Source organism: Xylocopa sonorina, chromosome 1 (genome assembly GCF_050948175.1).
Source record: "Xylocopa sonorina isolate GNS202 chromosome 1, iyXylSono1_principal, whole genome shotgun sequence".
Lineage (NCBI taxonomy): Eukaryota > Metazoa > Arthropoda > Insecta > Hymenoptera > Apidae > Xylocopa > Xylocopa sonorina.
This window is the reverse complement of record NC_135193.1, coordinates 13,906,557-13,933,755: the sequence shown is the minus strand read 5'-3', so window position 1 is coordinate 13,933,755 and position 27,199 is coordinate 13,906,557. Positions and strand designations below refer to the sequence as shown.

General features: G+C 37.9%; 4 protein-coding genes across 6 annotated transcripts; 1 reads left to right on the top strand and 3 right to left on the bottom strand.

Annotated features, from left to right (window-relative positions):
- Positions 1 to 146: 146 nt before the first annotated feature.
- On the bottom strand, positions 147 to 2,154 carry LOC143428257 (cytochrome P450 6a2). 2 transcript variants are annotated; one of them, XM_076902984.1, is made up of 5 exons: positions 1,775 to 2,154; positions 1,125 to 1,650; positions 769 to 990; positions 392 to 643; positions 147 to 316 (listed from the first exon to the last, which is right to left on the bottom strand). In XM_076902984.1, exons 1-5 carry the CDS (start codon positions 2,108 to 2,110, stop codon positions 147 to 149), a joined length of 1,506 nt encoding a protein of 501 aa, XP_076759099.1. In that variant the 5' UTR covers positions 2,111 to 2,154. The 2 variants fall into 2 exon arrangements, with proteins under 2 accessions (XP_076759099.1, XP_076759107.1); XM_076902992.1 differs by having other exon boundaries at positions 148 to 316; positions 453 to 643.
- Positions 2,155 to 4,444: 2,290 nt separating this feature from the next.
- LOC143428278 (putative cytochrome P450 6a14) lies at positions 4,445 to 8,216 on the bottom strand. Its single transcript, XM_076903017.1, has 6 exons — positions 8,151 to 8,216; positions 7,534 to 7,901; positions 5,910 to 6,432; positions 5,603 to 5,824; positions 5,243 to 5,494; positions 4,445 to 4,699 (listed from the first exon to the last, which is right to left on the bottom strand). The coding sequence occupies exons 2-6, from the start codon at positions 7,864 to 7,866 to the stop codon at positions 4,530 to 4,532; spliced, it is 1,500 nt and encodes a 499-aa protein (XP_076759132.1). The 5' UTR covers positions 7,867 to 7,901; positions 8,151 to 8,216; the 3' UTR covers positions 4,445 to 4,529.
- A 1,468-nt stretch (positions 8,217 to 9,684) lies between these two features.
- On the top strand, positions 9,685 to 11,749 carry Naxd (NAD(P)HX dehydratase). The gene is made up of 2 exons (XM_076897051.1): positions 9,685 to 9,824; positions 10,380 to 11,749. The coding sequence occupies exons 1-2, from the start codon at positions 9,799 to 9,801 to the stop codon at positions 11,353 to 11,355; spliced, it is 1,002 nt and encodes a 333-aa protein (XP_076753166.1). The 5' UTR covers positions 9,685 to 9,798; the 3' UTR covers positions 11,356 to 11,749.
- A 1,105-nt stretch (positions 11,750 to 12,854) lies between these two features.
- Nkcc (sodium potassium chloride cotransporter) lies at positions 12,855 to 26,685 on the bottom strand. Of its 2 annotated transcripts, none has more exons than XM_076902830.1 (19): positions 26,628 to 26,685; positions 20,810 to 20,948; positions 20,066 to 20,126; positions 18,345 to 18,600; positions 17,671 to 17,924; positions 17,479 to 17,593; positions 17,058 to 17,389; positions 16,680 to 16,911; positions 16,500 to 16,621; positions 16,224 to 16,423; positions 15,896 to 16,043; positions 15,534 to 15,775; positions 15,255 to 15,463; positions 15,072 to 15,183; positions 14,892 to 14,995; positions 14,352 to 14,466; positions 13,779 to 13,924; positions 13,566 to 13,677; positions 12,855 to 13,405 (listed from the first exon to the last, which is right to left on the bottom strand). In XM_076902830.1, exons 2-19 carry the CDS (start codon positions 20,911 to 20,913, stop codon positions 13,270 to 13,272), a joined length of 3,000 nt encoding a protein of 999 aa, XP_076758945.1. In that variant the 5' UTR covers positions 20,914 to 20,948; positions 26,628 to 26,685; the 3' UTR covers positions 12,855 to 13,269. The 2 variants fall into 2 exon arrangements, with proteins under 2 accessions (XP_076758945.1, XP_076758953.1); XM_076902838.1 differs by having other exon boundaries at positions 15,072 to 15,162.
- Positions 26,686 to 27,199: the final 514 nt, after the last annotated feature.

Genomic DNA, 27,199 nt, shown 5'->3' with positions numbered 1-27,199 from the left:
TATGTTTTTAAATATTTAAATAATGTTATCATTTATTAATTGCACGCTTTCTAATGAAAAGTTCCTTCTTCATAATCATAGCGTTTTCACAGTCGCGATATCTATTTTTTTGAAATGGAAAGTTCTATTATTGTGCAGTAGTTGTGTTAGTTTTCTGATTTAGTTATGTTCAAGTAAACGCCACCCATGGGTGCTAATATAAACGCGAATGGATTGAACTTGTAAGGATATAGGGTTTTCTCACAAACGTCGACCTTGTACTTACGAAGAATTTTAATTAGTCCAATTTTCGTTTGATAGATCGCGAAACGTCCACCTGAAACAAATTGTTCCAAGTTGAGGAAAAGATCGAGTGAATGGAATTTTTCGTATTACGTATTTTTGTACTTACCAATACAGTTTCTTGGGCCGTGTCCAAATGGCATAAACTGCATAGGATGCCTTTTATTTACCTTTTCATCCGAGAACCTTTCAGGATCGAACTTGTGAGGATCTGGATAAGTAGTGGGATCCATGTGAATGGGATATACAGGTATCCAGACCAGTGTGCCTCTAGGAATTGTTAGTTTGGTACCCGCGAATGTGTAATTGTCTATCGCCTTTCTGCTCAAAACTGGTAAACCTGGATACTTCCTTAGCGTTTCTGTGAATAGGATAAGATTAAGGATAAATGACAGTATCGATCGGAAACCGCTCGATAAGCTTTTACATTTAATACAATTAGTAATTTCCCTAACTAATTTCACGTTACAGGTAAAGCTTAATCACCTTGAAATACTTTATTCAGGTATTTCATTTGCTTGATGGTTTCGTACTTCCACTCCCCACAATTTTCCTCTTCGAACTCTTTGATTTCCGCTCGTAGCTTATCCTGAACTTCGTGGTTAAATGCCAGCTCGTAGAGCACATTGCTGATTGCTGTCGAAGATGTTTCGAAGCCAGCCGCAAAAAAGGCAAATGCTTGCGCTGCTAATAAACCGTCCGTTAATTCTGTAAAAGAACGAAAAAATTGAGAGACAGACATTAGGTGCATTCACGGCATTTAAAATGTAACAAGAACAGACCGCAGATATTTGAAGTGAAATTATCTTGATCTACATGTTAAATTTGTCACGCAGACTAACCAATGTCACCAAGCCTTTCGGGATGTTTCTTCAGCTCCAAAAGTATGTTCATAAAATCCGGCCTAACGATATTGTGCTTTTTTCTGTATTCTATCGTCTCACGCGTGATTTTCATGATCATACTTGTCACCTCGCTCGGCCCCACTATACGAGTTATTAAAGTGTTCAACCATGGCACGATCTGTTTCATTCTGATCCTTATTACTTTTATAATATCAGTGGCAAAGATTTGCCTGCCAATCCGCCGGAAGTCGCTTTCCATGTCCGACAAAGAGTTCATCTCGAGCCCAAACGCACAGCTACCGATCACGTCTGTGGTAAACTTCGCGGCCACTTCTCGCACCTCCACTGGTTCATTTTTCTCCACCAATTTGTCCAAGTAACTCTCGAGCTGATTGGAACACTGGAGGATCAAGCGGAATGTTCCTCTCAGCTTACCGGACGTGAATACCGGGGAGAGTTGGGTTCTCAACGGACGCCATTTTTTCTCCTTTAAAACGAACAAGTGGTCGCTCAACGGGTCTGCCTTTGTTCAGAGAGAAAAAACGCAGTTCGTTATACACCGTAGTTATTATTACAGCAATTGACAACGTGTTGTGAATTTGTTGGTAAAATTTCATCGCGATAGACGGATAACATTTTCTACTTACCGGATCAATTGCCAGGAATTCTCGGTCCACGAACGTTGAGAAGTCTTTGATCAGAACATCCTTTATGAGATCAGGGTCTTGGATAATCAAGGCGGGATCTCTTCTTAAAAATATCCCAACGAAAGGTTCATTCTTGTATTCGTTCCATATCCCCGTCAGAAAGTCTGCCAGCGACTCTTGCCCGAACATTACCTTTCGAATGTTCCCAAAGGCGAGTTCGGGTTTTGGTCCCGGCACTTTGAGCTTCTTCCAGAAATTGTTACGCGCCGTTAAATAATAATAGAACGCGACAACCACCGCAATGGCACCGTAGATAATTCCCAGGATGAGGCACATTTTTATCTTATCCGTGGTTCAGGCAAAGATCAACCTCAATTAGTTGCGCGCTGCAAAATGCAGGGCTGATAATCTTTAATTAAACGTTGGTTACATTTTATACTAAATACTTTATTCATCGCGCGTCAATTTTCCGTCCTTTTATTTATACAACACATATTATGTCACTCGATGTATTTAATTGTTCGTTGAATATCAAATTGTCGATATATGATTATCGTTCATCGGAAGAGATGACGCTTCGTATTGATTAACGATAACTATACATTCAGGTCTATCCCCGATTCTTTTGCAATAAATCAGAGTTGATTGCTACGCGCATAGAACGGTGTGAGCGTAAAGTTTGATGCAAATGTAAAAATTATATCTGTATTTATGTTACAAATGTATTAATTATTATATTACAACGTTTCAATTTTTAATTCAATTATTTAATCGTATCGCAATGCAGACTGCTTTTAAAATTTCTTCACAATAGAGCATTCGTCTACTCGTTATATTGTTATGATCGTATTTATTATACTTACTATGCATTTGTATGACTATTACTATGCATTCGAACGAATTATTAACTTACTTTAGATAATTAACAGTATTCGGTTACGTGAAGTACTGTTCACTATCAGAGAAGCACTGTTAGCGAAGGAAATGCAGAAACCGTTATAAAGGCAAGTATATTATAATCTCTGTTCTTCCTCCCACTATCCACAACTACGTCTCCTGTTCATTTTATAAACACGTAAGATTGCTGGATTTGTCTCCGATATCACGATGAACTGTAAACATTATAATGTAAGAATGCCACAGAAAGTCGATCTCACAGTGTCGGAAAATTGTAGTATAATCTATCCGAAGAAAAAGCAAGGGAAGATCTTGCGCGTATATTTTTAAATATTCTTAGATGTACTCTACAGGTGTCGATGAATGTTTTATGCCACTTTGTATGACATTGCTATATTTAAACTGCCGTCTCATGGTGAACCATTGTTCCTGAATAATAGTTTCCCTCCTATTCATATTTAACCGGTGATTAATCTCTTCTCCTGGTATAAGTTATTATATAAAATAATCATATGCTAATATATGTCCTGTGTTATTAATTTTGTTCGTCTATATATTTAAAAAAATTCAAATTGTTCTCCACAATGATCTCGGAGGAAAGTAAAATAATTATAAAATATAATCATGAGAGAATACATAATCATTTTTACGTTATCTCATCTTAAAATAGAATATACATTAGTCGATGCTATTAAATACAATAATGATTACAAACATATTTATAACTTACGAACAGTTTTAGGTATATATCTTCTTAAACAATTTCTAAACTTCGAGGGACAAGGAATGATTTTTCTCTTTAGCAGCGTCATGGTTCTTGTATAGCGTGTGATTTTTGCGGATTTTCTATCCCTTTTTAAAAGGAAATTGTTAGTGAACGCAGCGCGATCCTCATATAGCAACCGACTCGGTTTCTTCTGAAGAGTTTGAACGAACGGAAGGTATTCCGTTTCAGAGAAGAAATCAAAGTTGGAGACACACGAGTGATTTTAAGGTCTGTTGATTCTTTTTCAAGTCTACATTTTTCCCCCGCCGTTGGATAATGTTCTCTGTGACAAGTTTATAAATCAAGGAACGCATTAATACAAGGTTATACTAGGTCATGCGACAACAAGAAGAGACATGTGAATTAGTGCGCAGTTACTTACATCCAGTGCTGAAGTTCATGATTCTCTTATAGAATTTATCACAATTATTACGTTTGACCGTGATAGAGCACCACTTGTATTCCTCGTGTGGAGCCAGAATATTTTTAACTCTACACCCATCTGACCACCCGATTATTATCTATCTAGCGAGATAATTGAAGTAAGATAGATCAATGCTTCGTAATGATACGACGTCGTATTATTTTGGTTGGACTTATTATTCAACAATTTTCAACGCACTATTAAACTCGATATTTGCTCGAAGCGTGATAAATTAAACTTGACTCTCCATTATTCATATTTTAATGTTTCCTGATTTCATGTCAAAGTAATAATATTAATATGATTTTATATGAACTTGTTCCATGATCTGTGAACTTGCCACAGAGCATTATCAGCCTGTGGGGGAAAATATAAAGGAACGTTTAAGAAAAATGAATTGAGAGAACAAGTTGTTTCTTTTTTTGTTTTACGGCCCGCGATCTAATACATAATATTTAATATGGTCCTTGATACGCCTGATTTAGAATAACGTGGTATACTTTGAAAGACCCTCCGAAGTAAAACATTGTCTTTTCATCCTGGAGGAATCACTCTGTACACATGTATGTTGAAAGCGTTTTGATTGTTCGTGGATTATTTGATCGAGTAATTTATTAAATAATATCTTCAGGTTAAATAATCTTGAGGAATGGCAGAGATGCGATTTACTAGCTTTCTAGTTTTGTCACTTTCAGCGTGATCTGGTGTTTGGGTGTCAACGTGAACGTACGTGGTTGATTTATATACGGAATTTGCGTTTGACTGCACACATCGACCTTGTAGTTGCGCAATATCTTTATCAGTCCGATTTTAGTCTGGTAGACCGCGAATCGTGCACCTGCGAGATAAGTAAAACAATTTAATTACACTTCTTCGAGGGGAACGACCGTTTCGTTGTTCGACGACTACGATTACTACGATCCCATGATAGTGATTGTACAATAATTAAGTAGAAATTGGGTAATCAGCGCTTATTGTAATATTGTAACATTTCCTGTAATGGTACAGGAAATATTTGGGTCGACATTTCCCTGAATATTGCATTATGCTATTGTCATTTTGATATTATATTATCACGAGGAAAAAGTTACTTCGTTAGTGAAGAAAAACTGGCTATGTTTACAGTAATAAGTTGGACGATAGGTATTACTGTGAAATTGAAAGTGATGTAATGAAAATTCAAGAGAAGTACAAACTCGATACCGATGACGTGCGTTATGTGACTATTTAAATAATCATAAATGGATCAAATAATTTTTATAACTGATAGAAGAACCAGTTGAGTAAACAGCGTTGAATCTACTTCCAACGCGATACTAAGTTACTAAGATCTTCGTTCAGGGACCAAAGATAGAATTTAATATTATAATTTCTTACGTACCAATGCAATTCCTTGGGCCATCGCCAAAAGGCAAGTAATACATAGGGTGCCTCTCAGCTGCAACGTTTCCTTTAAATCGATTGATATCGAACGCATCAGGATTTGGATAAATGTCGGGGTCGTGATGTATCGCGTAGATAGGAATGAAAATCTTTGTATCTTTTGGTATCGTGAGCTTCAGGTCTTCGAAAGTATAATCCTCCATACTTCTCCTCATTATGACTGTTATTGGCGGATATTTTCTTAAGGTTTCTGCGAAGAAGAAAAGGGAACAAATGTAATATTTTGAATTCTTTATGAAATATGGAAATGCTACGAGAGGGATAATACAAACAGGGGTATATTACGTTTCGTGCAAACCTTTAAAAACGCCGTCCAAGCACGTTAATTTTTTAATATTCTCGTAATGCCATTCTCCACCGTGTGTATCAAAATGCTCCCTGATTTCGCTTCGCAATTTATCCTGCACATCCTGATTCTGGGCCAGCTCGTAAAGGGCATTGGCTATCGTTGTGGCGGAGGTCTCGAAGCCAGCTACGAAGAAGACGAACGCTTGCGCAGCTAGCAAATGATCCGTTATTTCTGAAAAAGTGTACACGGGAATCATGAATATGACAGTTTCGATTATGTAACAGCGGATAATAATCAGTGAAGAATGAGCGATTACCAAAATCGAACTTTTCGGGATGTTTCTGAATGTCCATAAGCGCATTGATGTAATCTAGCCTGACGATGTTGTTCTTTTTACGGTATTCGATCTCATCCATGACAACCTTCGTGAAGAAGGTAGTGGTTTCGTCTCGTGGCAGTATGTAACCCAGAAGGGTGTACAATCCGGATAGGCTCTCTCTAAGTCTGATCCTTAGTATCTGCTTCCAGCCAGGACCGAAAAATTCTCGTCCTATTTCGCGGAATTTTGATTGCTCGCTCGACATGGCGTTCATGTCTATTCCAAAGCCGCAGGTGCCGATCACATCGGTAGTAAACTTGGCCGTAACTTCTCGCATATCGATGGGCTCTCCCCTCGATACCAGCGAATCTAGATATTTTTCCAGAGTGTCGGAACAACTGAGAATCATGGAGAACGTCTCCTTCAACTTGCCAGAGGTGAATATCGGAGAGAGTCCTGCTCTCAGGGGACGCCATCGTTTGGTCTCCAGGGCGAAGAGATGTTGAGAAAGTGGTTCTGCCTGTATTTGAAAAATACGGCTCGGTTAAAGGTGCAGACATTTTCGCGTTACCATATTACCTGGTCAAATGCTAATTTCTAATAATAGTCGAACGCTTTATCAATCTTATTTGGTTATCGCTTAACAATGACCGATATGATACTGATTAACTGTAAAATTTACATAATGTATGAGATTAACGAGAATTTATCCAAATTTATCAAGCATAATTAAATGATTATTTTAGTTATTGATTAATCATTTTCTTCGTTAGGATCAAGTGAATAATATATGTCAACCAAATTATATAATATTTGAGTCAACTAAATTTTCCAGTGACAATTAAAACGTATTGCCGGATCAATGCAAATACTCTCGAGAACTTTTGATAACCCGTATCATTGTCAATTTCATATATTCTCGAACATTTACGAGATGATCTTTAATCAGAAGTAAGTGACTGTTATTCATTGTCTAGATATTGATTGATAGAGACGTGATCAATTACATATCTACGCCGTTTGGTTTCAATTTTTCCGAAATTGGTCAATTCTCTTCAGTTCTTCCAGGAAATGAATCTTAATCGTTATTAGACAGCTGTTCTTAATTACTGTACATTTCGATTTCCTAAACACGGAAATTTCGAAATCATTTGTATCATCGGTAACGGTATGAAAATGGTAATCTTGAAACGAGTGAGTCAATCCGATAACATTATTTTTAGCTTATTTTTAAGTAGCCAACAGAAAGATTGCAGGATTGGAAGATTTATATTGAGAAATTTTAATATCAGTCTAGACAAACTGACCATCTAAAACAAAGAAAGTAAACCTGGTAATACTGAACCTAACTACATTCATATAAACCTGCGTGATATATTATTCGAGCTATCGTAAATTTTATACAAATTTTTAATCAGGTTTCAGCAAAAATTTTAGTCTACCAGAATTCAGTCAATCGTAAGTGCATATCTAAAGCGAAACCGATTACTTTTATAGACGATTCTCTTCAAATGTAAGTCAAGTTTCATGAGAATCGTTTACTCTGTTAATTATTTTAGCACAATTATAGGTAGTTATGGAAAATTGGACTATCCTGAAATTATATATCCTAGGTACTTACCACTGCGTTCAAGGCAATCCCACGGTTCGAGAATTTTGAGAAGTCCTTTATGAGAACAGTCTTGATTAAATCAGGATCGTTCACCGCTAAAACTTGTTGTCTCCGTACATAAATACCAAATACTGGTAAATGCTTGTACGTTTGATAAAATCTCGCCATTTGGTCGCCTATTGATATCTTTCCCAGTATCACAGGTAAGAAGTTACCAAACGGCGGCAGCGGTTCGGGCCCAGGAATTCCACGTTTCTTCCAATATTCGTACGGTGTGACCACGTAATAATAAAGGGCGAGTAGGGACACAACAAACGCGCAAAGGATCTCGATGACAGCCATTTTGTGCGTAGCAATTAGAAGTCTGCCAGTGAAAACTATAAAACGTTTAAAATAATTCGCCACAAGTTAGGAGAGTGGGTAAGTGGAGGGCCGCTTATTTGGATTGTTTCGTTTTAATGATTCGATGAGAAAGTTCTTTTAAAATTGGTCAAAAGTTTAGAAGTTATTTTAAAAAGTTGTTTGAAGAAACGGACAAAAAGGCAGAAGAATGAAATAAGATATGCGCGAATTTGGATGGAATTAAATACCCTTCAGGTTTACATTGGAAAGAAGTAAGTACGTACATGTTGGCTCTGGTTTCTATGGTAAAGGACAATCTAAATGCCAAGGCGATCGGAAACGCACTGTTCTGTTCTCACCTGCCACACGAAATTATAAATACGTCCGGAATAAGACTATCAAAGAATATAGAATGAAAACAATTTGACGTGCATGTTATTATTCCCTGATTAATGAATTCAATAGCCAGATCGATCAAATTCATCGTAGGAAGTGTGATAAGATAAATGGCGTATCAATCGCTGACAATATTATATAATTTTTATGGTTTACACTCAGATTTCGTTTAATCCAATCAACTCGCACAGTAGATTCTTCCTGAATATATAACATTGAAATATTAGAAATATTCTACAAGTAGTGGAAGCAGATATTCGGGAAAACTTTGTGCTACGACCGTAATAAGGTTTTAGAAAAAACGTGTCATAAATTCAATCAAATTATATAAAATATCGACCATGAAACTTTTTAAATATCAAAATCTTTACTTAGTTTACAACTACTAATAATTATATATACTTTAAATAAAGTGTATACGCATATGTATACATTTATACGGGTGATTATTTTAATATATTTAATATTGCAGGTCTTTGGAAGAGGATTAAATAGATGTAAAAAGATTAGTCGATAAAACTGATTCCCTTATCCGTTAAATGGAATTGCATAAGTAAATGCGCATGTACGTATGTACCTATAGAATAATGACAGTAATATTCTTTCACAATTCTATCTACTTCTAAACGAGCCATGTCCGAGTTCAAATTTACGCATGCTATAAAGTAAAACATATGGAAGAGAAAGCATAAAAATATATTTCATTGAACCTCATATATACTTATCATATTAGTGTTATATTTTTTGCGGAACAATAAAAAAAATGTACTTTTAAAATTTTTCCATATAGTGCTCGCATATCATGAATACTGATATCGTAATGAATCGAGTGCCTATTAACATTGAAATCTTGATGTGACTTTGAAAACGAATCTAGGTAATTTAAAATGTATCGTAATGGGACATAATATTAATTTCCAATGAAGAAGTGCAAATCTATATTTACAAATTTTAAATATATATGAAATTAGGTATGCTATAAGTATATAAGACATTTTTATTCTCTTACTATTTAAATTGACTCGAACAGTATTATTAGATTACGTTGAAACTTAAATATTACACTAGTTTCATTCATTTTTGTGACTTATGAATGGACAAGGGCCAAGTTCATTCGTAATTACTATAGTAGTACTACAGTAATACTACGAGCGTAGTGACGTAGCATTACGTTAGTACCACGTGATAGTTCATTCTTGCTACACGTGTTTCATTCAAGTGTTTCACTAGTACAATCATTTTATTCGCTTTATATAATGTAATTTAACTTAAGTTATAATAGTCTTGTCAGTTGAAATATGTACGCCTCATTTTATGTATACGCTGTTTGTTTGAAACTCTAAAGGAAGAACGTGCGCGATAATGTGACACCGAATTTGAGGTTATATTTCAGGTAAGATGGTTATAATATACATTCTGATACGTCACTACTTGCCATTCTGAATACTGCTTTGAACGTGATTCGTCAAGTTTGTTGTTGCCTGAAATTTTCCATTTCTAATTGACAAATGAGTATACGAGTTACTTTATAGCGTAATGAAACGTCATTTACTGATATTGAGGTGACAATTGTTTTCGAATATATTCAGTTGTATATACGCATTTGTTCACAGTTTCGTACTATTTCGTTGAAAAATTTTTAGTTGTTGTTATATTGTCTTATTTTATGTTATCAAACGAGGTTCCGCTTTTGAGAAAATTAATGCTATTGCATATTATACGCGAAGGTGCAGAAAACAAATTGATTTTGCTCTTGCAAAATAGGTTATAGGTTATAGCTTGATATTTTTATCATATTGTGTATTTGGATGCTTATATTCGATTTCTCCTTCGATAATAAAGGTAATTTTATACGGATCATTAATTATATAATAAAACCATTATAAATAATATTGTATTTTCCTATGTACTTTGTATCTTGGTAATATTAACCTATTCGTTATTATTTGATATAAGAAGCTTCTTTGTAATAAGAAATAAGGTATACACATGTATTAGAGAAAGTATCTGTTCATATCATCAGTTATATTTTAGCTGTAACAGAAAAATATTGTAACTAAAATCAACTTGTTACCAAGTTAGGGAATGGGTCTTGGTATTATTCGTTTTGCCCACAGGAATTCGATAAAACTTTTATTAGTTTCCGCCATGTCTACATCAGTATCAGTCGATGAGCGTATGTTAAAAGGAATAAGGAGAATAATTCCAAATTTAAATAATACCAAATACAAAGGCCAAGATGGTCGAATAGGTATATTTGGGGGTAGTACCGAATATACTGGTGCACCATATTATGCAGCAATGAGTGCACTCCGCACAGGATGTGATTTGGTGCACATATTTTGTGCGAAAGAAGCAAGCATTCCTCTGAAATCGTTTAGTCCTGAACCAATTGTGCATCCGGTTTTAGATCAATATGATGCGATTAAACAAATAAGACCGTGGCTTGATCGCTTGCATGTGGTCATCATTGGTCCGGGTCTTGGTAGAGATGAGAAGATATTTAAGACGATTGTTGAATTGATCTCGATTTGTCGTGATATGAAAAAGCCATTGGTAATTGATGCGGATGGATTGTTTTTGATTAGTCAAAAGCCTGATGTCATAAAAGAGTATCCAGGGGCGATCCTTACTCCTAATGCAATGGAGTTTAGTCGTCTTGTGAAAGGGGTGCTCGAAAAGAGTGTTCAACCCACACCAATGGTTAAAGCCAACGATGTTAAACATCTGGCCGATGCACTTGGGAAAAACATAGTGATTTTACATAAAGGAGCAAAGGATGTGATTGCGGATGGGCATAAAGGTACAGAAGCAGTGTCCTGTGGATTGGCAGGTTCTGGAAGACGATGCGGTGGTCAAGGTGACCTATTATGCGGAGCACTGGCTGTATTTTGGTGGTGGGGTATTTGTGCAGGGAGCAGCGAGAGTGCATTGTCTCCTCCAATAGCTGCATCTTATGCTGCATCTAGATTAATAAGAGAATGCAATGCATCTGCATATAAGATGAAACAGAGGGGAATGTTAACAACTGATATACTGGAGCAAATACAGCCTGTTTTTGCCAGAATTTTTGAGACTCATTGCAACAAGTGAGCTACTTAGCGAAAGTGACTGATTATTTGGTGTAGAATGCTTTGATATAAAAAGTTGTTTAAAAGGCGTGGTATATGTATTTTATATAGGCCATATAATAATAATTAATAATCATATTAATATTGATTGTAGAACGTCTTCTTTCAATGGGAGAAGTCGAACACGAAGTACTGATTCTTGAATTACATTCCTGATTTCATAATATTTTACTAAGAATGAACGTTTAACAGAATAAAGTGCATCCGGGATTGTTATAAATCTAAAAACAACAAAATGAAACAAGGGGGACTTTAAATTCAGGAATTTAACAATTACAATAAATTTATTACAATTCATGATTTTTTAAATGTCATTGAATGCATTACAAAATAAATAAAACATTTTATAAGCCTTTCTGGACTTAATTTTACTAATTTTTTTTCGAGTTATTCTCATATTTACAAATGGTGTATTTGTAGTTTTGTTTTATCCCTAAAAAAGTTTTCCTTTACACTTGTGCTTACACACCAAAATTATTAAATCTGTGTTTACAAAATACACTGTTATTGTAAAGTTTGAGACGGTAATAATGGTATTTTTTTTAATCGATAAAAGTCATCTACATTATTTTACTAACATAAATTAGACACATATCAAAGTAAAATAATATGATTAACTTTTTAACGTTTAAGTTACTTTTACAGTCAATTTTCATTCTTACATTTTTATATTTATGACATATGTAAGAGTGTTTTAAAACAGTAAAAAGAATATCTCTAATTTAAGCATCAGTAATATGTTGGTTGATGTAAAAGAACATCATTAAGTACTTTATTAAGTACTGTACTATGTAAAATAAAATAATACTTTCGTAAAAATGAATAATCTATATTTTTAAGTACGACTGTATGTAGGTTTACAATGAAACTATGCACACATAGATTCAGCAATTTGAATTTTTCAAATGTCTATAACAGCAAAGAAATATATTACTGATGGCAAACAAGAAATATTTCTTCTTTTCCATTTCGTCGATTTAATACTATGCATTTAGTGCACTTACAAAAACTTTAACATTAATTTGATATATCGTATTACGATTAAATTATTTTTGTTATACGTCAATTAAATCCAACACGTGCTTGAGAAGTTTGTTGTACATGTATATTTAATACTTAAAATCTATATTTCCTATTGCGCTCTATTCTGTCAATAATATACTTCGCAGAAATCGTGTTTAATATTCACGCGCAATATAAACGCAATTCGTCACTAACTAAATAAAACATCTGTTCACTAGAAGGTATAATACATTTTCAGAATGCTTGTATTGTATCCTTTCGTTAGCGTGCTCTTAGAGTCCTACAAGTATACTTACGGTACTATTATGTAAAGAATGGCTGTAAAAACAATGAGAGTCCAGTATTTAGTACATGTACCAGAAAGACTGGTAGAGAAACCAAAGTTTCGTGTCTCTTATGGACATAATTAATAGCTGCCAGTTTTTGTTGTATCCGACATTAATCTACTAAACTTTTCAAGAGGAATAATTAATTTTATTTAGCGTTCTGTACTTTCGAGTTAATAGCAAGGCCCTCAGAGGCATTATTTGCGTGACAACTAGAGAAGATGGACTCTCATTGTTTCTTTCTTAATTCCTTATTTATTGAAGTCTCTATACTGTTGTCTTTCATTTCTATCGCTAAACTAATCTCGTCGGTAAGTACCATTGGGTTTGAGATTGATGAGTACCGTATAAAAACGAAAGCGGATCATAGTATCTACATAACTTTTGGCATGAACATACCGAATACTGTCTATTCGCATCGGAGGACGTCCTCGCTGTGAGTGTAGCCTTTTCTTCGCGATGCTGTTCCATAGAAATTTATCTAAACGTTAAAATTATGTTATCGATTAGTGAGTAACGTCGGTGAACTACGAGTAAAACGTCAACACTGAAGTATGATTGCCGCGTATTAAAAGTGTCGGCGGCATGTCTTTGGTTAAAGCTTCCAGCCATGCCATGTAAAGCGGGGCTGAAACTGCGCCTTTCCTTGGCATTGGTAATGACCTGTTGATTGGCCAAGGATTAGAAGAAGATTAATTGGTATATACGATCTCGTATAGAGTAATAAGATATTTCCGGAATTGATAAAGGAGCCATTTGTTGCGAAAAATACTATCACTAATCTTTGTTTGGTAAATTATTGTTTATATAAATGAGTACGTACATTACGAGCAGTGTAGATTGGCTGGAGTTTTCCAATAACAATTCGCGCAGTCTGAGTTGCCTGTGTGTCTTGTCTTTCAAAGACTGAAGTTCAAGGTCTGTTACATAGCATTCTGCAATAAAATATTGGTCACCGATCGATTTACATTGGGTGAACGTAGTTGGCAAACAAAGATGATCGAAATGATTAATTAATGTAATACTTGGTTATTACCTGTATCGGCGGGATCGTTCTTTCGGAAGTTAGATATGAGTTTATCAAAGAAATCGAGCGTTTCTTGTTTTGGTTGAACGCTTATGTCGTCCACCATTTTCAGACTGGTATATCTTATCCTGAATTTTGCCATTATCTCAGCCATTCTGAAATTATACAAATGAAGATCGACGATAAACTTGATTCCTTTCAACTTACATTGAGAGATTGAAATTTGCATCAGGTGAACTTAACGCATCTATCGGATATATTTTTGAATATGATCAGTGCACGTGTGGTTAGTCATTATAGATAAAAAAAGACGCGAATTCGTTTTAATTATATATATTTAGACAACTGATAAGAAATTTAAATGGAAAAACGGGAACCATTTGTAGATAGCAATATTTAATATTGACTCTTGGAAAACAAATTTATTTTTAGATAATCGCTTTTTAAAGTGCCGATTATTCGCACTTTGTCTGTCTGTATTATCGAATATTTCTTGAAATCAATAGACTTTGTACTTCCTTTATTTCGAATAAGTCTTAATCTAGAATGTCTGTTACCATCCTCTGGTGTTATTCAACTTACTCTTTCTCTTGAGCCACGATGTCTTGTTTGTGATTGGCCAACGCGAAAATTCGCATCTTACAATGCTCCCAGTTCGATCGTGTACTAATAATGTAGGGGAGAAGAATCGTCAGACCTGTCGAATAAGAATTTCTGCCATTTACAAATGAGTAGATTCTTGACTAATTGGACTGCGAGTAATTGGGATATCGATTGAAACAGTCGTTTCAGATTAAACAACGGGGTACTTGTGAAATGTTTAAGTACAATTTAGTCTACCTTTTGTTCTACTATCGCTTGAAAGACAGTCAATGTTGAACTTAAATCCTTTAAAGCCATGCGTTGCGCTATCATCGGATAACGTGCACGAGAAGCGTAGAAATAAAGCTCCTAATTGCATTATCTTATTGCACGATCGATATGAAATCATTTTTGTTTTAAATGCGTCATGGTTATTAATAGTGACACAGAAAAAAAGTGGACTGATTAAAGTATCCATAATTTAAAATGATAAACATCCCAATTGCTTGCAGTCGCTTGTTACACATTTTTCTGAATTACCTCCGTCGTCGTACAACCACCAGACATCGATCGTACCACTCTTGTGCTTCCTTTGGAAGATGGCTAAACGTTCAGGCACAGGTGTCATTGCGTGCCGTTTTTCCCTAAGAAATTCAAACACGTTGCATTTTTCGCCACCGTTTCCCTTCTGAGCAAATTTAAATTAACTTCAACGCTTACATCAATTTCTCTATCGCGTGTTTTCGTTTGTTCTTCAAATGGTCCCGAGCGCTTCCGTGGGTAGGCGAATCTCTAATAATCTGTGGACCATCTGCAGGCACGAATTGAGTTCCTGAAGAGTGTTATTGCATATTTTGTAAATTATTACGCGCAGTCGTTGCCTTAAAATAAAATAAAAATCACCTATCGTTGGCACACTCTGCACCCTTGGAATCTGACTGGACATCGACAAGTTGCTATCCACGTGCATCAAAGTGTTCCCGGTCAAGTCGTAGCTACTTTGCGCTAGAACACCGTGTTCGTCGTCGCCGTTCGCAATTGCAACTTCGGAACAGTCTAAACCTTCCGCGATTCGTAACATAGCCACCGCTAGTTTTTGATCGAACGCGTTACTGCAAACATTACGAAATGCTGTCACAGTGAAACACAATTACACTATCATTTCTGGTCAGTATCGCTTACTGAAGAACGTTGAAGTATTCTTGCAGATCCTTGTGGTTGCACGTGGACCAGTGCGTCTTGTAGCCCATCAAAACTACGTTGGGCGCCAGCTTTCCGACACCTGTTGCCTGCATCAGCGCCGATGCACCCCGTTCGAAACTTAAATCCTCCACCATGTGGAAAAATGACTTTATACGTTGCTGGTGCAGCCACGCGTAGCCGTTCCTCAGTCGCACCGATCGTAAACGGTACGATAGACGAGTCTAAAAAATTACAGCAAATAAAAAGAGTCGTGGCTAAACGTAACTAATAGGAAATGTAGAATTCTGCGAGGAAGGTGCAAAAATGGTAGATGAATAAATCTATTTATTTAAACTGCGTACCGGATATATTTCACCAGATATTAACAGAGAGTGGTTTTTCGTGATGAGATTTGCCAGATGCAGCAACGCTGGCCTAGCGCCAGGAACGCCGCTCAGTGCCAAAATTTGAGGGGCATAATTTTTGACATGCTCGTCGATGGAATTCAATCTGTAAGATTTAACTTCATTGAAATTGTGTGAATCGAGTTAAAAATAAAATGCATCAAGCTGGGTAAACTGGGATGAACCTCGAAATAGATGACGGTAATACTCGTGTACGTGTTTAAACAATTGCCAGGGGGAGAAGACGCGAACTTGGAAACCACTAGTGCGACTACGATATTCTTACCTGTACACGATAGAAAGCGCAGTCTTGTACGTTTGTGCTTGCGTACTGCTGCCCCAATTCACGTCTGGTTTTCGATAGACCACGATCAAGTACAACGCGAAGATAATGACAAATGTGATGAGCGATGTCGCCCAGTCGATGAGGAACATTATGGACACGCAAGTAATGAAACCGAACAAAGAGAGCCAAGTGTTGTAGTACTGTAAAAAAAAACAAGTGTTGTTCAATTTCTTTTCTTGTTCGATAATTGCGATTTTACGAAGATGATCTACTCACTCTGAAGGTAGGTCGCCAGCCGAGTGGTCGGATAAGCGCCGCGTGGAAGGTGCAGAAATTAATTAACGCGTACGACGCCAGATAGAAGTTGGAAATTAATGGCGCGACCGCGTTCAAGTTCGCTAGAAACGAAGAGTTTGTTGTACAATCTGTTACTTTGGAGGAGAAATTAATTTTTACCTATTAAAAGGAACAAGGCTGCGACGAAGAACGTCAACACGTAACCACGATACGGCTCGCCGTGTTTTCCGTAGCCTTTGCTGAAATAGATCAAACCGGGATAAATTCTGTCCTGCCCCAGTGCCTGTATCAATCGCGGTACCGACAACAAGTTTGTCAGCGCCGTTGAGAGAGTCGCAGCGAAACAGCCGGCGTAGATGAACGGGCCCCAAATTGACATCAGTTGCATCACCTTAAAACAAATGAATCCAATGCGAGGTTCTTACTTGAAATGTGGCGACGAGACTGGTCTTATCAAAAAAAAAATTAATCACACGACAGGAAATAATATTTCCGGTAAAGATTTGAAAAAAAATTAATTACACACGAATACCATACCGTGTAACTGTTGTGCAATCCGTAAGTGCAATTGACGTTTGGAATGCAGCTTATGATAGTGTTATTCGCACCGACAAGTCCACTGGCATCCCTGACAGCCGCCCCGCCAGCGAAGAAAACGAAAGTGACATAACTCAGCATCGAGATCAGCAACGCGAGGAGGGTACCGACTGGTATGCTGCTGGCTGGGTCTTTCAGATCGCCGGAAATATTCGCGCCAGCTTGGATTCCGGTTACGGACGGAAAGAAAATGGCGAACACGGAGAAGAATGTCTGGTTGCTGTTTTCGGAGTAACGATAGTTCGGCTGCAGGTTACTTAAGAAAACTTCGGCTAGAAATTTAAACAATAATCTGTTTAGAAGAAAAAAGGTATTGAAACTTACCAAATTCAAGGAATTATATAGAATGTATTAGACGTACAGGAAAATCCAGTGAATCCTTGTGCTTCTTGGTCTATGGTTTTAGGCCCAATGATAGTGCCAATTATAAAATCGAAAATAGCTGCAATAATGATGGCTATCAAGAAATTTTGCGCCTGGAAGGAATTCATGTGTCACTCGATACGATAAAGCGAAATTAGAAAACAAAATGTATGCAAAATGAGAAAGGTACCTTGGACTCCCATTCCATTCCGATTGCACAGATCATAATCATCACGATCAGCGCGATTACGCCAACGATTCGAACGTCGTTCACTCCGTTGTCGATAATCTTCAAGTTATACTCCCGCAGTAAGTCGTTCAGAGAGTCGCAGAAGCCAATGGTATTCATAGACGCCGAAACGGCGTTCGCGAATGCGAAAACGATGCCCACGGAGGCTCCGAATTCCGCGCCCAAGGTTCGCGATATGATAAAGTATATACCACCTATAAGAAATTCAATTTATACATTGTTGAACTTAGAGATTTTGGAAGAATATAAATAATTGAAGAGTATACAAACATCGGAAGGGAATATTTTCTAGAACCGCTGAATAAAATTTGATGCAAAAATAAATACTCTTCGCGATGAAACGAACGAAACGCGAGTTCATTTGAAATGAAAAATCTTCAGACCAAAGCTGAGAAGAAGTTACTTTATCGTTCCTCTTTCTCCATATTTTCCGATCGTCGATACGCAGCTACGAAGAGGATATAATTCCATGGAAAAACAATTCTCAACATTCGATTCTGGTTAAGGGAGTAATGATGACAAAGTACACACAACGGCACTCCTTTGCAAAAGGCGAAACAAGGAAGAAAGAAAAAGAGGGAGAAGGGGGGGGGAGAGGGGCTCCCGTAACACACCTCCCTTTACTTCCCCATTAGTGCTAATTGCGCTGAGGCTAAGCGTTGTGATGACGCAGACGGCCGCCGATATTCCTATTATGATGACGCTCTGCAGTATGCCCGCCTGTGCCACCACCCACGACAGTCGTAGAAAAAGCATTACGCCCCATATATTGAGGAGACATGGTATGAGGACACCCTGGATCCATCCTAGCTTTATCCCCGTGTGTCCTTGCGGCGGTACTCCGACTTGGCCAGCCTCTACGTTCGGATCCTGAAATTTTATCGTCCACCATCTTTATTCCTTTGTTTTTCGGTTTTTCAATTGATCGATTGAGTATACGACGTTAATTATGTTTTTGTATTTTGTCAAGTATATGATGAAAGCATGGTAAATCATATTCTTTCATTTTTACAGAGGAGAGCAGTTTCAGTTGAGTTATACTACTCGATACGTATTTTTTCAATTTTTAGATTGATTGCCTATTTTCGTCGTCATATTTTGAAAATTTCCGAAAATTGATTGTCGTTGTATTGCGTAGAATTACTATGGGGATGTATCTCGTTGAAATAGTTGCGTTCATCTTGGTACGCGCGGTGATACCAAAAAATTGCTGCAAGTAGTACAAGTACGCGTTTGAGTTGAACGCAATGGACGCATTTCTCAGTTTCGCTTGGGTAGAATTTCAAATTAATCATGAAATTAATAAGTCGGTAGGCGGGTTTGTTCGCATTCGATTAACCTCTCGCGGCGACCTTCAAGAACGGTGGGGATTTCGAAATTGATACTCTTTCTAATTTCCCTCGCAGCTGGTATTTACTGCTGTGCAAACTTAATATACTTGTCTCCCTCACGGTTCTCGTTATGAGCTCGATCGTCCTTGTCGAGGAAGGCTGCTCTACGCCGCACTTGACTCTAGGACGCGTTACGAATTTTCCGTGTCGATTATCAAGCCACCATTAACCTCTACTTCGTTTATTTAAAAGCTACGCTTCGTTAGCAACGTTTATTTCCGTCTCGATAATACTAACGCGACACGATATTAATATTTCTATTTGTTTTTTAAGTTGAACAAGATACTACGACTGTAATCTAGATTTCCTTGAATTCTAAGGAATTACGATGAGACGAGGAAACATACCAGTTTTTTGTTCAGTCTGAGTCATCGTTAGACACTACTTACTCCTATAGAATTGCGCACGTGCGATAGGTCTTTAGACTGAGTTGCTTTTTGCATTTCTAATCCTTCTTTTATCGCGTGTTTTGTTAGTATAATAAAAGTGATTTATGTGTATATTCCTAGACGCATCGTTACCACCCTGTCGTTTAAATTTACTGGCCTCTTGCAGTCTTAAAGAACAAAACAAATCGTTCCTCAACATTTTCTTCTTCATTTACACTTCGTGCAAGTGTTTTGCGTGATAATATTCAATGCCTCAGAGTAATTAGTGTACACGTCATTCTAATCTGACTTTAATCTAAGTTATGTAGCTTGGTAAACATTTGTTTGTACCGTTCGTTTTAAAAAAATCGAATAAACTCACTACACACTTATTCCTTTGTGTTCCGTAATTTCACGTAGCACCGTTAATGGAATTCGCATTCTATGAACAATTACTGTTGTAACAGTGGCACGTAACAAAGCGTTGGGCACTTAGAGGGTGCTTCTCAATGCATTCGACGATATTACACCGAGGGCGATACGACGTGGAATGTCCACAGGGTGTGGCAATCTTACCTTTATAAGATTTCCTTCGTGCAGGGTGCTCAGCGATGGCCTCTTAGCACGACGGCTCAATCTACAAACAGAAACGTTCCTGTGACTTTCGGTAATAGTATTAGTGAGGGTGTAGGGCTAATTAAATTGGGATAAACTGGTGAATGGAGACGGGGGAAGGCCATTGATTTCGCCAGGATAATTTTTCTTCAACGTTGCCTCAAAAGTGTCATAACGATCAAATTCACCCTTACAGGGTGTTCGAAGAACCGATTCAAGTTGACATAGTTCGTAGCATACTACGTGGAGAGAATTAGCTTGAACAGTGGTAGAACAAAGTGAACTATAGCTTCTTATTCCCGGTGTTTCATAAAACGTGCAATTGTTTAATAAATGTTTACCGCTGTCTGACAGTTTGTGATAAGTTTCCTGCGTAGCGCTTGTCCTTAAGGGAAAGTCATAAAAAAAAATTACAGAACATCTCGGATGTCTTTTAGCGAGTTTCGGGTATCCTAGGACCATTACTCGGCGGTCGTACACCTTCGTGGCAACTTGGAGGGACGTTAAGGGCAAGTGTTACGCGGACAAAATCGGTCTTAGCAGAAGTATTAAACGGGCAGGAAAGTATTAAACGCCACTGGTGAACAGACGTTGGGACTATTATTTAATCTTTAATTAAACTTTGTTCACCATGAATTCACATTATTACTTGGGGTTTGGCTAACTCTATATTTGTCTAATAATCGAATACGATTTCGTACAAACCTGTAATGGTCCAACCGTGGGACGACATCCCACAACCCACTGACGTTTAACGTCATTGGTGATCTCTTGTTGTTTTGACCTCCACCAACCACCTCATCGTCCATAGTTTTAAGTACAGATCAACTGTGCCTCGATGAATCTATAAAAGTGAACAAAATTTGTCGATTTAAGTGGTCGTTGGATGTATTAGATCTTCATAGAAGCAAAGCTTTCAGCGAGTGTTTAAGTAGAAGTTCAATCGTGCCAAGGATTCTCAGAGGAAAAAGTGTCATATGTGTTAATTGCTGACAGGAGAATGTTTCACAGAACATTCACAGTACTACATCGATTCACACTTGTCGTTGGTGAGTCAATGTTGCTGGATAAAAGTCTCTTTCATACCTTTTGCGTGTACTTCTTTTTATTCTGTGTCGTCCATAAATCAGATTCAATTTGTAGCAATGGAAACAACATTTGTATAATGAAATAAATTATTCTGAATATATTGAATCGGATTGAACTCTATTGCCGGATGAAATTAATATTGATTAAGCTGGGGATGATTAAATTTGTGTGCGCGCTATTTTATTAAATGAATTATATCGTCTTTACTAATTTTCTGTTTCCAAGACCGCTAACAAATTTGTCATCGTTCGTTCGCTGGCTTAAGGATTTCGTATGACAGTGTGCCAAGTATTTCAGATTTCACGGCTAATTGTACTTCCGTCATTTTAATGGCATACAATTAGTTACAATTTTCTGGCATTTTCCCAGAACTTTGTAACGAATGTGTAACAGACCGTATTTCTCGCGTTAATAAGCAGACTATCTATGTTAATAGAAAAAAATTATATCTTTGCAAATATAAATTTATAACGAAAAAAAAATGCAACGAAACCAGAACTGCGTTCCATTTTTCAGCACATTATAACGTGTAGTTTGGATATTTCGAGTATGTTTGTGTACGAGGTGCATTTTTCATCCATAAGTGCACACACATCTGCAGTCTATTAATAAGATACGAAGAACCTACACGAAGAATTTAAAAAATAATGCTCCGCTATCGAGGTAAAGCTCGGAGAAATATGTCCCTCGATCAATAACCGTAATTCATTGTTCTTGTTTATCATCGATCATTCAAATCCGATCGCCGGCTTTCGCGAAACTCCGTCAAAGGAACAAAGGAAAAAAGAAAGAAAGAAAGAAGAACCGCGCGCGTACTCGCGATTATTTACCGCCTCGTCTTCGTAACCTTCGCGTATTTTCGAAGCCCGCCAAGTCAGAGAGGAAAAAGTAGGAATGCGATCACGTGGAGGCCGGCGAAAAAATAGATTTTCGAAGAAAGGCCCACTTTTTCTTTCCTCCTCTTGCTTGTAACTGTATCAATCACCCGCGTGGGCTATTAACGATTCAACGAAAAACCAATGAGCTATCTGGTTTCGCGATTTACGATTCGCGGTGTAATTCGAGCCTAAAGCAGGTTCAATGAAATCGTTTGACACGAGGCGTTCCTTTATATATAAAGGACCTCGCTTCGTTTTCTTTTCGCTTTGAAGAAAATTTTGAGCGTTCCCAAATAAAAGTGCCTCGTCTCGATTAATCAACTTTCTCCAACGACCCCCATGACATACGCGAACGTCATAAACCAGGGATTCCCGAAGGATACCTAGTTTGCGACCGAGCAGCCTTCGATCGTGACGATAGAAGACCCAGATCCACTGGAAATCCTGTGACATTCCCTTTCTCATTGGCAAAGTGCGCACCTACGAAACTCGCTGCCGCCTTTCTAAACGAGCGCCCTAAGGGCACAAGAAGAGGTGGTAATTAAAATACAGTTTTTAAAAAATGTACGACAATTAAAATTTGTATGAATTGTTTCGATAAGTTTGATAAGTTAGGTAAAAATAAGTTCGTTCTCTGATCGAAACGATTCGATGTCAGAGGCTTGAAATCGTCCAAGTTCACGCGAATTGCCACGCTCGGCCATAATTCGTGGCGTCGCGGGAAATTTGCCTAGAACTACTTGGCCATGGTCCCGGGACTCGTATCGCTTGACAGCTGGCCAAACTCGAGCTTCATTCACCGGTCCATCGAAGATGTTAACGGTACGTTCTCAGGAGATTGTCGTGGGAACATTGTAACCGCCAATAAATATGTCGATATACATCTCTGTGTCTCGTAAACTCCTTCGTTCAGAGTTACTGGGATTTCTGACACGTTACGTATCAAGGAAAGACGAAGCGCCGAGTAAATTTTGTGGCGAAGAGACCGCGACAGTTCGAAGGAACTTTGTTGTAGGAACAGATGTCTGATAAGCGTTCGTAGTCGATTTAATTACTTTAAACAGTACGCAGTCATAGATCTACCTCAAAGTCAAACGATAAGAGCGGGTAATTAACGAGCGAATTGCAGTCTCGTGCTTCTCATTTGTTCGCTCCTGTGAGAAAGTATGTTGCACGATTCAAGTTGTGGTGTAAGAATATTCGCTCTTTTTGGTATTAGTGTGTATAATCGTTTCATTGTAACGGTTGGCAGGAACGGAACATTTCATCTGTAGCAATACGGATTTGGAAATGTTATTAATTTGTGACGGTACCAGTTGCGGACGTAGCAAATCCTTTTTGACGCGACACGACACATTTTATACTTCCTTCGCAGCGCGTAGTACGTTTCGGTGCAACGCCAAAGCAAATAAATTTCCGAGACATTTTTCCTGCTAGCTTATATATTGGTATCGTATCTATAATTTTGACACGGTGTCCTTGTCGAAGTCCGTGAACATGAACGTGAAATTTCGTGCATGTGATATTGGCTTGAAATCTGTAAACGCGGAGCTGGTTCACGTTTGGTAGAAAAAACAGTTTCTATGTATCTACGTTTTTAAAGGAAACTCATTTTATTTTCACTCTAGACTTTCATTGCTGCGTCTAATTATATTTAATTCTGCGCGGAGTTGCACGTAGCTACTATAAATGATAGAAGATTTATAGCATACTTGAACTTGATCGCTCGTGATACATTGTATAACTTATGCTGTCGTCTAATCGTAAAAGTCGAACCAAACGAAACGATAAGTGGGAACGAAAGCAACACAATACGATGTTCATAATGGATTTACATTTACCTTTTCGCTCTCAGTAGATTTTTATGATCCCTTTCACAACGATGGAATGATATAATTTGAAATAAAATATCTGGCGCACGAAACGCGCGATAATCAATCGAAATCTCGGAGTGGAAGTGACCAGGTCAGATTTATTGATGATCCATTTGATAGCACATTCTTTGACAGCTGTGCGACGTTATCGCGAGAACGTGTAGCTTTTCACTTTAGAGTGTTTGGTTTACAATGTCTTTCCAGTAACGTAATAATTCTTAACTAGATTTTATCGTTGCGATAAATTGACGTGATAATTAATTATTTTTATAGAATTTTTACGAATTGCAAGCTCTTCGTATGCGAAGTGCACTCTGTTATTTCTGCGGTTTGGAAGATCGAATTCGATCGATACTGCAGAATTGATTGACACTTCCAAGTGTTTTTCGAGAATTAATCAATTGATACAGGAATTACGATTAAGGTTTAATTATGATTCGTACCGTTCAGCTCTTTATTTACAAATTGAATAATAAATGTGTCTCGATTAATGCATATGAAATACGTGAGAAATAATAATTATTCCACATAAGGATATCCGATGCTATTCTTTTTTCTTTTTTTTACTTTGAATACTAACGTCAGTGTCTCTGGTTTCAAGATATCAGACGTCAAACCCAATAAAACTGAGGGAGCCAGAACGACCATCGATCAGGAAGAAGCTGCCCGATTCTTCCCGATAGAACGGATACAATCTCGATGAGGTTAGTCTATCATGGTATGTTGAAAACCAGTGAAACTGGGTCGTATTCTTATCCAAAACGAGACCAAACATCCAAACAAATCTTACTCGTTTAAAGCTTCGAACGATCCATTCTTTAATCAGATCTACGAGCACGGAATATGGATCTAGGATATAACAAGATGTTTTAAAGATAGAAAACGAGCAGCTTTCAGAACTGAATGAAAATAGCGACTAGTATGATACGTGTATCATAAAAAGTAGCTCGCGTAACAAAAGCTCATATGATTCTCGTTCGATAGCGTAACTCTACATTTAGCAGCGGACAGGCAATGGTTTATGTTAAAAAAATCTTGATTATGTTACGTTCTCTCCGGCTACACGAACGCGTGGCCTTGTATACATTGTATACAGACACGTCTGAGGGTTTACAGTGAGAATCAGTCGGAGAGACGGTGTTTCGGTTAAGTGCGCGCACGCCTCCAACAAAACAACACCAATGCCGCGGTTTCGATAGAAATTAACGACGCGACTTAGTTTTTCTTGTGTTCCTGGAAAATTCGCCTGGATTCGTTTCCGTCGCGAGCTTCGCTTCATTTCTGATCAGTTAGCTGCGCGAGTTAGAGCCGTGCTCACGTACGACGTGAACGAACGAGGCGTGATTTCGATCATTTCTCTGACGCGATAAACGATCCAGACGCGGTAACATTTGCGGATCGATTATGCAAGTCGAATGGTTTCGAGTGAAATGTCGAGCGGAAAGTAAAATTTCATCTTCGAGTGTGTTCGTTCGCGTTGTAACGGTGCGCGGTTCTTGGGAACGAAGCGAGGTAAATCGCTCAAATTAGCATCGCAAATTTGACCCGTTTTGCGTAGAGAATTTTTAGTTTGAACGTCTTTCGTGTAGCAGTGATATGGAATCGTCTCCTGTTTAACTTATCGTCTATTACTTAATACCAACAGAAGACAGAGGGAGGTAAGTGCCCTTATCATACATTTTGAATGAAAAATTTGCTCAACTTTTAGTATCTATGCATTACTGTTAGTAAGAATGATACTCTGTACAATGAAAGACAATTCACGGATGCATCAGTCTGATTGTGCTTTTCTAAAAGATTAGTTTACAGAACTTGTTAATAAAATAGTCTATATTTCGTTTACATTACTCGTAGCTACAGTTTCGAAATATGGTTAAACAAGAAAGTCAACGAGAGATGCGAAATTTACACTTTTATTTCTTTACCCGATCACTTTTCGATGGGGTTCAAAGTTGATATTTAATTATAGCCGAGAAATGGTTTATGTGTTGTCTGTATTATTCGAGAACTTTGAAGCATCACTGTATAAATCGTAACGAAGGTATAAGTAGATATAAAAAGTCGAATTGTTATCTTTCGTTCTCCAGTAGAATTTTTTCAATACCAAGAGAGAGGGATGGAATCCCATTGCAAAATGATACGGCAAACAGCATTAAAATTTCAATATTGAAAGTAAAGAAATGTTAGTCAGAAGTTAAATTTTACTTAATAACTGTTAATCACTTGTAATCGTGTACGTAGTGGTGGAAAAGTTCTCGATGTTTAGGTAACAGATAGAAACAAACAAATAGATGACACGTAAGTTCTAAAACTGGTTTAATGGTAACGATCTAACTGTGGATAGCTTTTTGAAATATCACGAGTCGGTAGGAGGTGTTTCAGACTTCGATCGATTAAGGATATTAATTATGCGTATCGTGCTATAACAACCAAGTCTACAGGACGAAAGTCTGCTCGATAAACAACACCATTCCTACCTTTTAAATATATATCGAACGTAAAAAAAGTTCACTATGCGTTTTTCAAAATACAAAATGTGAATTATACGAAACCCTTATATCGCACGAGTATTTCTTTGCTTGATCAAGAATTTGCCAGACAACGAAAAAGTTATGATAAAAAAAAATGCGCGTGAAAGCACAAAGCACATTAAACAAGATCAGAATGGAAGTTGCACTATACCCCTTCACAAAATCCTCCAATCGTCGTTCGACCAGATACCCAGAAGTTTCATCAGCGGCGGTGACCATTCAACCAGCGATTATCGTGCGAAAGCGCGGCGCACCAGGTCCTTCCTCGCAAGCTCTGCCACTTGGGGGAAAAGCGGCGAAAAGCAGCGAATAGGATAGAAGAAACGGTAGCGGGTGAAGAAAACGAAGTTCACGAAGCACAACGATCGAGAAACGGGATGTCACTGACGGGATGCGAAACCGCGGGGCGATCGGACACGAGAGCCTGGGAACGCGATCCACCGGTCTGTGATCCACGGATCGCACGCGATCCTCCAGCCAGCGAGAACGATCAGCGTGGATCCAACGCGAGCCACTGAACAGAGAACACCCGTGCAGAACACTCGAAACCCTCGGGCCGGCTGACATTAAAAGGAAGGAAGCATGCGTCGAGCTTCCCTTTCCCCATAAAACTCTTTCGAGCACACGCGTGCACACCCACTTAAATACACACGCGGCGGAATGTGGAGGCGCGCTCGCGCGCGCGCGCCAACACCCGCCGCCGCTGCTGTCCGCGCGTCACCC